Source organism: Haemaphysalis longicornis, unplaced genomic scaffold (assembly GCF_048455015.1).
Source record: "Haemaphysalis longicornis isolate Haplotype H1 unplaced genomic scaffold, Haemaphysalis longicornis Haplotype H1 scaffold_9, whole genome shotgun sequence".
Classification (NCBI taxonomy): domain Eukaryota; kingdom Metazoa; phylum Arthropoda; class Arachnida; order Ixodida; family Ixodidae; genus Haemaphysalis; species Haemaphysalis longicornis.
In genome coordinates this window covers 23,251,478-23,265,065 of record NW_027526460.1, presented here as the reverse complement: position 1 = coordinate 23,265,065, position 13,588 = coordinate 23,251,478, and the positions used below count along the sequence as shown (strand labels likewise).

Genomic DNA, 13,588 nt, shown 5'->3' with positions numbered 1-13,588 from the left:
ACATGCAGAGTGTATGGTTTAGGCGACCCGTGTAGTATTTAGCACAGCGAGTCTTTGTATCGGCGATTAATAAATTTTCTTGAAGGCCTATTACAGCGTAACCGATAGCGTCTGCGAAATTGGACGTGCAGTTCCCCTCTATCCGCTAGCGATATGGGAGGCATTAATCTATCCGACTCCCAGTTACCGCAACCAACCACTAGCTAGCAATTCTCTGCTGTGCAGGCGAAACACAAATGCGACCATTCCTTTCTACTCACCAACATTAGAAGTTTGGGGAATAAACGGGGTGAGTTATCGTCCACGACTCACACGTGCTCAGCCGATGTTATTGCGCTCACCGAAACCTGGCCGCATGAAGATGTGGACAATAAGGAATTGCTGCAATGTAAAAAGGCGGAAAGGAGTATTCGTATAGCGGTATCGAATGAGATTGTTTCCCATGACGTCTGTATTGTATCGCATTGAGAATTTCTTGTGTTTGTATTCAGATAAATTACGCGGATTTCTTGTTCTGCGCCTACTACCTTCCGCCGAATAGTTCGCCTACTTTTGCGATGATTTCTATGTGTGGGCTTTAACCAAGTTGTCATTAAATTTTCAAGAGCCCCCATTTTTGTTTTAGGTGATTTTAACTTACCGGCAATTTCGTGGAACGAGCCCTTACCTCTAACAACTATACAGTGATTCTAAAGAATGTTCGAGTTTTATTAAAGTTTGCTCTATATATAACCTAAGCCAACTTGTTAAAGGACCCACTCACATTACCCAATCATCTTCCAGCACCCTTGATCTTCTACTGATGACTTTTCCCGAATCTGTTTCATCTTTACCGCTTTTTCCTGCTTTGAGCGACCACTTGGTTGCTCATTTCACTATACCGTCAGCCTCTCCCCGCCCCGCCAAACAATTTAAACAAATTAAAGACTGCGTTAAAGCTGTTTTCCAAGCCATCAATAGGCAACTAAAAGCTTTTACAGATTATTTTCTTCTTGAATTTTGGGAGCATGCGCTAAATCTTTAATTTATTTAAAAACAAGGTTCAATGGCTTACTGGTAAGTACAGGCTGGCACTGAATATTCCAGACCACGCGGGCGCGTGGCAAAAGCCACCGATGGAGCATTCTGGAGACCTGGCGCCTGTTGTCGAGACCGGCGTGGCGCGCATGCGCGTCCTTTTTTTACTCGCAGGCACGCAGATTTTCTCGCTTCCTGCAGCGGTGCTGCGATGGTCACTCAAGCACCACAGAACGACGCCTTTGTAGTATTACTAGGGGCTGGACGCTTCTGCTAGACTTGGTACAAGACGCGTGCTAAAAGAACACACAGGGACACTCGATTTCCAACGCTTTGCGCTATAACGTTTCATCTTCGTGGGCAAAAACGCGCACTAAAAGAACACACTGGGACACTTGTTATCTCGCGCTAGAACTTTTTGTGCTTCAAAGACACGAGGCTTTTACAGCAAAGCTGTACGCCTCTACCCCCCAACGATTTCACTCTGTTGGCAAAAACGCCCAGGCGCCAAGAATACCCTTATACACTGCATGATTCGCTCCTCCTCAGGTTTCGCGTTAGCGGAGGTGACCCGGGATTATTTTCTGTTTTGTGCTTTATCGTTTATACACGAAGAGACTACAGTGGCTTGCGAACGGCATAGCTGAATAAAGCGTGTATGAAGCAAAATCACAGGGTGCCGTGCTATCGACAACGATAGGCAGCCTTTATTCATCTGGTTTGTTTTGTATACATACTTGAACACTGATTCTATCTTTCAGCGCGCTTTCCGCCAGCGATAAAGTCGGTGATTTGCCAGGTTCATGAAAGTAATTATCTCTGTTTTTTTCACTGTATACTTCCTTACTTGATCCAAATGTTGGCCTGCCGAGCCCGTGGACGCGGATTCGATTCCCGGCCGCGGCGGCCGCTTTTCAGATGGAGGCGAAAAGGAAAAAAGCCCGTGTGTTCGAGATTTCGGCGCACGTTGAAGATCCCCAGATAATCTAAATTAATCCGGAGCCCTTCACTACGGCGTGCCTCATCGCCTGTGTGTCGGTGTGTTGCACCTCATAATCAATTAAAAATGAACCAAAGGAATGCTCACATACATATTCTGTTCGTTCTGCATGTTGGAATTTGTGAAATTGGCTCCTCGGGTTCCCATCGAAGAACTCCGTAAGATTGTTCGCTACTTAGGGCCTCCCGAATTTCTTTGGCACGAAGGAACAGGTCTTCAACCACTGCAGTAGCAATCAGCTTGGCCTCCTCTTCTGTTGTGGATCCTGTCCTTCCGCTCCGCTGGGAATCTGCAAGTCAGCCTTCTTCATAGGCATGAAGTGCTCGGCTAACAGCACCCCTTGACCTATCAGTAAGCCGGCGAAATTCCCCTTTGAGGAATGCTTTCGATGGGAACCCGAGGTCCCATTTTGATGGATGGCGACGTGCAGAGCGAACAGACAATTTATGTGAGCATGTCTTTGGACAATTTTTAAGTAAGAAAGTACACAGAAAAAAAAAACACAGATAATTTATTTCATGAACTTTGCAAATAGCCTACTTTATCGGCAGCGGAACGCTAGCTGAAAGATAAGTTCAGTGGTCAAGTTGTATACAAAATAAACAAGATGAATTAAGGTTCGCGATTTATCTCGCTGGCATTTCGTTGTCGATAGGGCGGCACCCTGTGATTGTTCTTTATACACACTATATTCGGCGAGGCCATTCGCAAGCCGCTAGTCGCATCGTGTACAAACAATAAAGCACAAAACAGAGAAAACCAAAGAAAACATTCCGCGCAGTATTTGTCAGGACGCGAGGAGTACTTCCGCCAAAGCCGACGAAGTCATCACATTAGGCCGCAAATGTGCCATTCGGGTGAAGGGACTGCTACAAAGGCATCGCCAGCGTCGCTCTTCAGTGATTCAGTGACCAACGCAGCATCGCAGCAGGAAGCGACAAAATCTGCGTGCCTGAGAGCAAAAAAGGACGCGCATGCGCGCCGCACCGGTCTCGACATCAGGCGCCAGACCCCCGGAGTTCTCCAACGGTGGCTGTTGTCACGCGTTCGCGTGGTTCGGAATACTAACTCCCCACCCGTACATACCCCTCAGACGAATATCCTGTCCTAAACGCTAACCGATAAAGTCGGTGATTTGCCAGGTTCATGAAAGTAATTATCTCTGTTTTTTTCACTGTATACTTCCTTACTTGATCCAAATGTTGGCCTGCCGAGCCCGTGGACGCGGATTCGGCAGGCCAACATTTCATCAAAACGACTGCTTAATAATAATAAAGTTCATGCATCTCGGCGAAGTGAGTCATGACTAGTGGGCGAAGCACGGGAGATCATTCTTACCGTAAATCACCCGTGCCATTGCCCACTCGCGCATGTAAATGAGTGACAACGCGTGTGTACAGTATATACACTTCCAATCCAATCCAATTCGATACAATTCAATTCAATCCAATCCAATCCATTCCATTCCCAATTCAACCCCAATTCAATCCCAATCTAATCCAATCCAACATAATGCTCTTCGCGCATGCGCAACACTGTGTCCACGGACGCCAATCCCCGGACAAAGCGAGGTCCTAAGGTGCTTCGCCCCTAAAAGGGTCTTTTCCACCGCTATGGGCTCTCAAGTTAGCTGATATGTGGTCGGCTTATGTGCGCGCCACATCAGAATATAACAAGGGCCTTTCGCGTGAAAAAGCCGAGTTTTATCAGCCCACGCTCCCATCTCTCCTTTCGACTGATGCCCGCAAGTTCTGCAGGGCAGTTAATTGAGACGATCTGAAGACCCAATATTAAAAACGCCGGACGGGACGCTTGTTCCACGCCAGCAGTGCTGCGTTTTGCTCAACAATACGTTTTCTTTATCCTTTACTAAAACAACCCTGACTTCTTTTCCTGTTAAAGAAAGCTTAAATATTAAGGCAATGGAACCATTTTTATTAGCTGTGCTGGAATTTTCAAGCTAATACAGATTGCCCGATTTTCTTGATCTTCAGGGATAGATTGATTAATTATAGGTTTCTGAAAAGGTACCAAGGTTGTTACGGAAGAACGACGCAAGGCAGACCTGGGCATTGGCTGCCCTTAACGGGGACGATAACTTTACTCACAGGGGTGCTTTCATGATGACAATGGTAATGACCGGTTCATACCCGTCGGGAGATTCAACACAGTCCCGCGCCCGCAACGTTTCGTATCCAGCCACAAGTAGAAACGCTGTACGGACGCCGAACAATCAATCCACTATCCTAATGATTTGTTTTCCGGTCCATAATGTCAATACTGGTGAAGCTGCCCGCAAACGCTGCACTTTTTTGTCTCCAGCGGTGCATCCACCGTCTCGCAGTTTTCACTACAGCCAAACGCCGCCAAGGTTCAGCAGCCGACATACAAACTGGGCTCCAAGCCCGCTGCGACGTCTCCAGTCGTTCAGTCAAGTAGGTATTTTGCTGAAAATGTTGCCGTGAAAGTATCAACCGTAAATTGTACCTGCAGCTGTCATGCATTGAGTAGGTCGGTGGATTCTGATTGGTCTTGTGCCTGTCTCGTGCTTGCGTTTTAGCGGTTTCCGATTCTGGCGAGCGCAATTTCCTGATGGGAACCAAGTCAGCATATGGCTCGGCTGCTTTCGGACCAGGCCTCAGTGTCTGCTCGCTGGGACGAGAAAGGGTCATCAAGGGTGATTTAGACTTTCCACGCTCAGTAACACGAAAGGACTCATAGTGGAGCTTAGGTGCACCCTCTTGCACTACTTCTACGAACGCAGCTAGCTGGCTTCCAGGAAAGTCCGGTAAGGATTCATCCTTCATGAAGTCGGGAACAAAGATGTATTCCAACACACACCGTTGACGTTCGACCTTTTCTTTCACATCCTCGACTTCACGTTTCCTGTCTGCTCGGGTTGCTGCCGCTGAACCTTCTTTGACGGCGGCAGGCGCTTAATCATGTTCACCACGCTTATCGTTTCCTTGTACGCTCGACTGTGCGTCATTTCGGAAAAGTGAAGCTTCGGCTGTTATGATGGCTTGTTCCTTGACGGACACTTCGGAGGCACTAGTAGACGAAATACTCACGGTATTGGTCTGTATCGTATTCTCCCGTTCTCGCAGGGGCAAAAAGAGCTTGCGCTCGTCGAACGTCACGTTAGACTGAACCGGTTTTTGCACTGCCGTCCTGGAGCAGTTTTTCTGCGGACTAGCATTTGGCCTCCTGTTGTTAGAAGTAGAGATTTCCGACGTCTCAATGTACGGGAAATGGCAGAATGGGCTCTCGCTAGGTTTTCATCGCGTGATGGGCGTGAACATCGAAGACTCTGGTCGCTGCATGTCGGACAAGATCATGTGGTCTTGGGGCGTCACCTGGGAAGGGTTCCCAAGCCTCATCAGTTCAGCAAGCGCACCGTTAACCGTGCTAACCTGCAGCGTTGGTGGAACAACTTGCAAGGTTGATGTATGTAAGTGGACGTGAGAGGGGCCGCCTCTACGGGTTGCCGTGTGAACGCCGTTGGACATGATGGTCAGTGGTCAAGGGAAATTTGGCCTGCTAGGTTTGGCGTTGGTGGTGCTTCTCACGCCGTATGCCTTTGAGACCTTCAAGGCATTGTGGAACCGGTTGAGGGCGCGGCATATATCTCTTCGGTACGCCAAGGCCTCGAAGTATTCGCGCTCGACTTCCTCACGGTCAAGAATATCGACACTTTTCTGGTCTATCTCGTACATTGTGGCATCTTTGCTCTCAAGCAGATCAATGGTCGCTTGCAAGTCGTGCGGAGATGGAGACGGGGCTTCCAGAAGCTCATTCACTGCCTTGAGCAATCTTGCAGTAGCTACGCGAAAGATGCGTTGCTGCCGGCGCAGCTTATCCATTCGACACTTACCGTCGGTCGTCACTGGACGGTCTGGGCCAGCCATGCCGACCTCAGGCTGAAGGCGGGGCTGATCAGCGGAAACAGTCACAATCACGTGGTTCTAGGAACCTCAAGCCGGAGCGGACGTCGGTGGTCTTCTTCGTCGCGTGCGGTCATCTTCCCGGGTTTGACGGCACCAAAATGTATAGCGGAAGAACGACGCAAGGCAGACCTGGGCCATGGCTACCCTTAGCGGGGATGATGGTGGTGGTGGTGGTTCCAGTTCAATGGCGCGTACCCACTCAGGGGGATTGGCCAGGAAATGGGCGCCTTACCGAAAGAAATTAGGTAATTTTTGAAGGGAAAGAAAAAAAAATTAATTATTAGGATGGATTAGCAGTAGATGAGTAGAGAAATAAAAGTAAGGAGATTAGAGAAAGAAAGAAAAAAAGGTGAAAACGAACACCATTTAATGAAAATTGGAAGTAAGAAACACGAAGAAAGTGGTACAGACGAAGCAGTGAGCTTGGCGCGCATATTCTTGTCAAGAAAATCCAATGAAGCTAAATACTGTCTAGCACGGCAGACGGCCTGATTCCAGGATGAATGAGTGCAACGCACTGCAAAGATCCCCGTGGCAGAATCCCAGTTCCTTCGCCCCGAATGACAAAATAACTGTAGCAGACAGCGGGAGGTTTAGCCGGCTGCATGTACTTTCTAGGTATCTTCGTCTTATCGAGGAGAACCGTCGGCAGGAGAAGAAGAAATGGTCGATTGTTTCTGGTTCCTTGCAAAAGGCGCATAACGGCGACAGGGCCAGATTAGAGCGGTGCAAGTAATGATTTAAATTTGGCACGCGACAGCGAAAGCTAGTGAGGGTTACTTCACAAGCTCGCGACTGGCTTATGCTGCACTTCCATGAGTACCGGAGGTGCTCGAGCTCCGAGTCGTCGTAGGTAGAATCAGGCAGACTTTGGAGTAAACACAGCCTACGGAAGCGAGCCGAAGTTACGAGGGAAATGGGGGGCAGAACCTCCACTACTGGACCGCCCAATGCCATTCCCGCCAGAGCATCCGCCGATTCGTTAAGCCAGATACCTGCATGTCCAGGTACCCAGACCAGACGAAGTTCACGAAGGGAGGAAGGCGCTAAAGAAGCAAGGACTCGACGTAGGGGGGATGAAGTTGAAGAAGTAAGGGCAGAGCAAACAGAAAATGAGTCCGTGAGAATTATTGCCTGTCGTTTCGAAGAGCCAAGCTTACGAAGGGCCAAGACTATTGCGAGAAATTCTGCGTGGAAAGATGTAGTAAAGTTAGGGAGCCGGAGGGAAAAGGCCCAATCTAGACCGGGAGAAAAAATACCTACGCCTGCCCTCTCCTCCCGGACAGAAGCATCGGTTGCAACAATGGCGTGGAATGGGAAACCGTTCAGATGATCCTGTAGGAGGCCTGTTAAAAGGTTCAGAGGGAGTAATTTCGCGTTAGAGGGAAAGATTTCATCAAAATAAATATCGAAGTGCGACACTCTGTCAAGTACTGGAGCCGACAAGAGGGCCACATTTAATGGGCCAAGCAGAGATTGTACAAAGACCGCCTGTGGATGTTTGAACCGCGGCCATGAAATATCGAAGAACAATGAAGGCCATGTAACGAAGGCAGTTTGCGGCCTGGATATGGGCGATTCCATGACTCGTAAAAATGCATCTACGGTGAGGGCATGCATGCGTGAGACTAATTGAGGAATACGGGCTTCCATGTATAGAATTTTAATTGGTACATAACGGGGAAGACCCAGACATAAACGTAGAGCTTGTCTTTCGAGCATTATCAACGGGCGAAGTTTGTAGTGGGGACTCCCGGAGAATAGCACACATCCAAATTCTAGAATTGGTCGGACGTACATTTTGTAAATCATTAGTAGGGTGTCACGACGCATGCCCAATCTTTTGTGACTTAGCCCTCTCAAGAATGACACGGCCCGAGCCCCTTTGGTAGTAATGTAATCTATGTGTGGACGCCAATTGAGGGTATATTCGTACAAAATACCCAGATATTTTAAGGAATTGACCTGAGGAATGTCCTGTTGCCGGCAACTAAGAGATATGAAGACTGGGCCGCTCACAACTTTACTGACAGGGGTGCTTTCATGATGACAATGGTAATGACCGGTTCATACCCGTCGGGAGATTCAACAAAGGTAAACTCTGCATTGATTCTTTCTCACATTTTTGCGCAGTCACTACAGTGTTCCTTACTGCCTGACGCTAGAAGGGTGGAAAGCTGATCCCAGTACACAAGTCGGGTGAAGTTCTCTCTTCTTTTAATGTAAACGTCAATCCCATGCAAACTACTCGCACGCGTCATTTATTCAAACTTGGTGAACTTTCCAGAATCTAATTCATTTTTTTTACGATCTACCTACACGGTTCTTGTAAAAATCATTCTTGGGAAACTCCTTTATTGTATTTGCTTACCATTACTTACTAATGATGTCTGTTCTTTGTTGGATCTTACGTCAGTGCTCAATTGCATCGTCAGTAATTTCGCGAAGGGATTTGGCTGCGTTTCCCATCCACTGCTACATTATAAACTTAACAAACGGAGAATTGACCCTAATGTTTTAAGATGGATTGAATGTTTCTTGCAAAATCACTTCGAATGTGTGTCTGTCGGTGATAAAGAATCTCCTCATTGTCCTGTTGCATCTGATGTCCCTCAGGGATCATCAGTATTGGGACCTCTTCTCTTTTTAATCTATAATAATGATCTTTCTGATAACATAGCCTCATCAATACGCTTTCTCGCTGACGATTGTGTCATATAACGGAAGACATCTGAATCATTTCAGCTTGGTTCAACACCTGGCTAATGAAACTAAACGCCGAAAAGTGCAAACGTATGAGGGTAACACGTACAATTAGGAACACCACTGCAAACACATATTTTCTTAACGGCTCCCCTCTTTCGTCGGTCAGTACCTATAAATACCTTGGCGTTCATATTTTAGATAATCTTTCGTGGTACCCGCACATTGACTATATTACTGATAATGCGAACCGCATGCTCGGCTTCCTCCAACGTAATTTCTCCAGAGCTCCAACTTCATTAAAACTGCAGCTTTACAGAACCCTTGTCTGTCCGAAGATTGAATACGCCTCTTCAGTATGGGATCCGCATACCCCCGATCTCATCACCACCTTTGATGCTATAAAAAATCAGGCCGCTAGTTTTATTGTTTCTGACTATTGCCAGTCATCCAGTGTTACTAACATTGAAAAATAATTGTAACTACAGGATCTTGTAACCGGTCCTATGATATCCCGCCTATGGGTTTTCTATAAAATATTTTACACAAATGAGACCTTAAAACGATCCTTCTTTTCAGTTCCAACGTACGTATCATCACGCATTGATGATCCGCTAAATGTTGGTACGTCAAACTCCCGAACAAACCTCCATCTTAACTAGTTTGTTCTGATGACCAGCTTGCAGTGGAATCACCTTCGAGCCTCCGCCGTCTCCATCAGCGATGCCGCGCGCTTCAAGACCGCAGTCAGCGATCACTTTGTGTAACTGCCCTGCTGTTTTTTAAAGCAAAGCCTTACTACTTTCGTCCAGCGATTTCGTAAAGGGTGCGCAGATGACCTTTTGACCGGGGACACACCCCCAGCGACACACCCTTCGAAGCGCATAGCGTGATTCGCCGGGCCCGCTGTTGGCGCCTGCGGGCGCCGACAGCGGTCGCCACCGCAGCTGCGGCCGAGGTAGCCAACGACCCCCGCAGCCTCCCATGCATGCGGCGCTGGGTCGTTTTGGGCAACGTGACTCGTCTGGCGCCCGGCGAAGAGAAACGGTGCGTTCGCCATGAATGAACGCCGCGTTCGTGCGGCCTCCTTCTGTGAGCGTTGCACGGAACCGAACGGCTTTGAGACGTGGTCGGCAATGCAGATAAATCAAAGGTTTAACCAAGCGAAACCAAGACTCAACCAGACTAAGCCAAGCTTTCGTTTTGCATATGCAAGGTTAGCTGATGTAAGCCGCAGTCATTTTTTCATTTTCTTCTTGTTTGTCATTGTATCCCTCCTTTTTGCAACGCCACACGGCCCTGAGAGTAAATACATGAAACAAAATGAAATGAAATAAAATCAAATATTGTCCAAATAACTCAGCTCTACCCCCAACATGCTAACTTGGAAACTCTAAAAGGTAACCCGTATAACATAAATCGCGAAACTTGGGAACGCGCCCTGTATCAAAACTCGAAAAAAAAAAAAACTACCTGCATCACAAAACTCGAACGAGCGCTCAGAGGCGTTCAAATGGGCATCAGTGCTTCCGAATGCACAACTAATAAGAAGCAATTAGGTGCCCTCGAAGTTGCCCTGATCGGCTCATTTAGTGTTAACCCTTACGGCTACTTTGCCACCTTTTTTCAGGGCATTAGCAGTCACGGCGACGGCTTGTGCGTGGAAGTGGCTGAAGGAGCGTCACTCACGAAAAAGACGATGTAGGGCGTGCAGATGCTGAAGGCGGCGGCGATGGCCGACGAGGCCCCCAGGGCGAAGGAGCGCAGCGGCGTCGGCATCACCTCGAAAATTCAACGATTAAAAGATTTTATTTCCTCAAAAGTGCGAGGAGGTAGGCTGGGACTAACTGCTACAAGAGCCTGCGATAGTCCCCAGCCAGTTCCACAGTACAGTTCTACAGTGAAGAAGCGAAATTGACGTGTTGGAAAATCTAGTGTTGGAGTGATTAAAAATATAAGCAACATGTACAGCACGAGAAATAAAGAACAATAAGAGTAATATACAATAACGTACTATAACGTGCACCAGAGTAAAGTATAATCAGGTACAATAGGACAGTCAGAGTAAAACTATTATTGCTTTTTAAACATAGACACAAATACTAAACTAGTGCATCTAATGACACGTGTAAAGAACATGTACAGTTATAACCATTGATCAGAAATTCTCACTTAAAAGGTACTCTTTCGCCAGCCTTAAGAAAATTTGTTTCGGCTGTATTTGAAATCAATCTGGTCTCCAACTTTGTTTAGTGTGTTCAAACTAAGAAGACTGCCTGCCGTTGTTTGTCCGTAATTTCTGTGTATGTATTTTGGGATATCTGACAGGGTATATACTGCTAGGGTCGTTATAATTTTTATGAAGATCTTCTATGTGTATAACTTGTAAAAGCTTCCTAAGCTTTCTAAGCTAATAAATTTGGCCAGCCTAAAGCCTAGTGTACTGAAGAAATAGTGTACCCGTTCTTAAGTCGACATAGTGGCCATGAAAATTGGCACGCGCACGGAGAACTCTTCTTTGTAAGACGATCAGTCGTTTGTAATTAGTTTTATTTATAGTTCCCAACGCTAATATTCTGTAGCAAAGTCTAGAATAGATAAGAGTGTTATAAAGCTGTTCCTTTGAGCCAAAGCAGGATTAAATCACTTAATTTGTAGAGAACGCCAATATATTTCGAAATTTTATTGCCTAAGTGTTCTACGTGTGGATGCAAAGATACGAAGGAAGACAGGAAGACAGGTGTAGAAGGAAGACAGGAAAGTTAACCTGGCTAGAGCCTAGTTTGCTATCCTGTACGTGGGAAAGGGATGATGGGCAAAAAATAGAAAAGAAAGAATGAAGGAAAGTTGGAGCAGACCCGTACGTCCAGCGCTGAAGCACTGACACTGATTGACACTGGAGGCGTTCATTCTATAGTCCGGTGTTTAAGTTCGTCGCCCGCAGAAAGCGTAAGAGGTAATTCTTCATGAAACCCTACCCGCAGGAACTTCTGTTCTTTGACTTGGCTGATCATGTTGACCCTATATTCGATATGAATGGCTTGATCTATCTGCTTGTTTATTTGCCTAAAAATGGGATAGGTGGTCTTCGATGCGCTTAGCCGTGGATTATTTTCGTGCAACCAGTTTCACAACATTTTTAAATATCTGTTTATTTCGTACTAGAGTTCGATTACACTGCTACTGAAGAAAAATATGGAGAAAAAAATACCTCAGCCGCCTGCTGGTATATGATCATGTAGGATGCCGCGGAGGCGAACTTGGCCACCAGCGACGCCGTCAAGCTGGCCACGGCCGCCTCTGCACGCGCGTTGCGTCCACCCACCCACAGGTCATCGACGACATGCAGCTGCTGTTATCAGACAGCGTCAAATGTTATCTGGTAAGATTCATGCACTGACAAAGTAAAGGTAATTGTTGCAAGCTAACTGCAACATTTCACTGGGTAACGTAACGTGCGCTTTACCCTGTTTGAGGACAGAACATGATCGCTGCGTACAGCGCCACTTCAGCGGAAAACAATAACAGTTCCCTCGGTAACTTTTTTAACAAGGCTAAAGAAATAGACTGCCGGTTTCTTTTCATTACATGTACAGGATTATTATACTGAGTGACCAGTTTACCTCCAAGCAACTTTACCGAATGGCGGTGGTCCCGAATTCGAATTCTGGACCAGGACTAATTTTTCGTCAACTGCAAGAAAGCTGTATAATTTTCCTTCGTTCGTGGCCGCACCGCTGCATTTCAGGTGGACATCATTGATCTATATACACAAAAAGAAAAGTAAAGCAGTTGATAAATAAATAAATAAATAAATAAATAAATAAATAAATAAATAAATAAATAAATAAATAAATAAATAAGAGTGAGAAAAGCGTTTAATGGAGCAGAGTTAATAAATGAAGAAAAAAAAAACAGCAGGGTGGGTAACTTTTTTCAGTCCAGAAAGCCGCAAGCTGTCGCCGCTGCTTGGCCCGTATGAACGAATGTTCTTGAACTTTAGGCCTCGAGCTGGTCAATTGGCAGTCCCAGTGCGCCAGGATGGGGAAGGATGGGATGTTCTATGGTAAGCGTACGAGGTGCGAGAATCTGGCAAAAAGGACAGTTGCAGAAGTATCGGAAGGGGGAGGGGGGCAAATGTGGCACAGAATGGGGGTGTTAAAGTGCGTTTTTCTTGGACGTCTGCGCCATAGGCGTGCGTCGTAAATATTAAGAGGTGGGTCAGGTGGAGGATATGTCACTGCGTTTTTTACTTCACTGTGTTACTTTATCGTTCTGAACATTTAGAAGAATGGCCAGGTTGCTGCGACACGAGCAGTAAGATTGGGAGCCCCTCCACACAGCTCCCCTTCTACGAGTAGACGAGCGTCAACCCTCGACGGGATCTGTTGCATCCCCCTCTGGGAAAACCCACCGGTGGGAATGAAGCAGGAGGCGAAGCAGGCCCCGCTCACGAGCAGCTGCAGCGCCACGTTGCTCCAGCGGCGCCCGAAGTACTCCATGGTCCACCACCCGACCACGTAGGCTGGCAACTCGACCAGGCCGAGCAGGAAGAAGTTCAGGAACTCGTTCACGCTCATGTTAGTCACGTTGAAGTGCAGGCCGTAGTAGGCGCAGGTGTTGGCCACCCTGTGCCGAGGAGTTGAGCCACAATAGTACCGTCCTGTGCACTCGTCGACGACCGACGGGGCGTCGTCGATGGCGCTTGATTCAACACGTCCCTTGACAAACGTCCAGTGGGGTCTTAATTTATAGCGGGGCTGTATTTGTCTTCTCTCCCAAGGATTTTTTATGTTTTCAGTAGCCTACCGTTTTTTCGGTCTCCAAAAATTAGGGCTTGCTGGATATTCCGGACTGTCCCGAGGAACCGCCGGTTGTCCTATATAAGTAATGCATATGAAGAATGGATATTTCGGACAAA

General features: G+C 47.0%; 2 protein-coding genes across 3 annotated transcripts in view; one reads left to right on the top strand and one right to left on the bottom strand.

Moving 5' to 3' along the window:
• The window catches only part of LOC144152472 (solute carrier family 2, facilitated glucose transporter member 8-like), a 285,436-nt gene that overhangs the window by 51,706 nt on the left and 220,142 nt on the right, over window positions 1–13,588 (top strand). The gene's annotated exons all lie outside the window — the stretch shown is intronic.
• Window positions 1–13,588, bottom strand: part of LOC144152469 (carcinine transporter-like) — a 35,530-nt gene that overhangs the window by 6,032 nt on the left and 15,910 nt on the right. The window contains exons 7-9 of one of the 2 annotated variants that reach the window (XM_077683739.1): window positions 13,082–13,296; window positions 11,879–11,967; window positions 10,357–10,449 (exon numbers count right to left, since the gene is read on the bottom strand). In XM_077683739.1, coding sequence (XP_077539865.1) covers window positions 10,357–10,449; window positions 11,879–11,967; window positions 13,082–13,296 — 397 coding nt within the window. The remainder of the gene's footprint in view (window positions 1–10,356; window positions 10,450–11,878; window positions 11,968–13,081; window positions 13,297–13,588) is intronic. The other variant, XM_077683740.1, reaches the window with a different exon arrangement.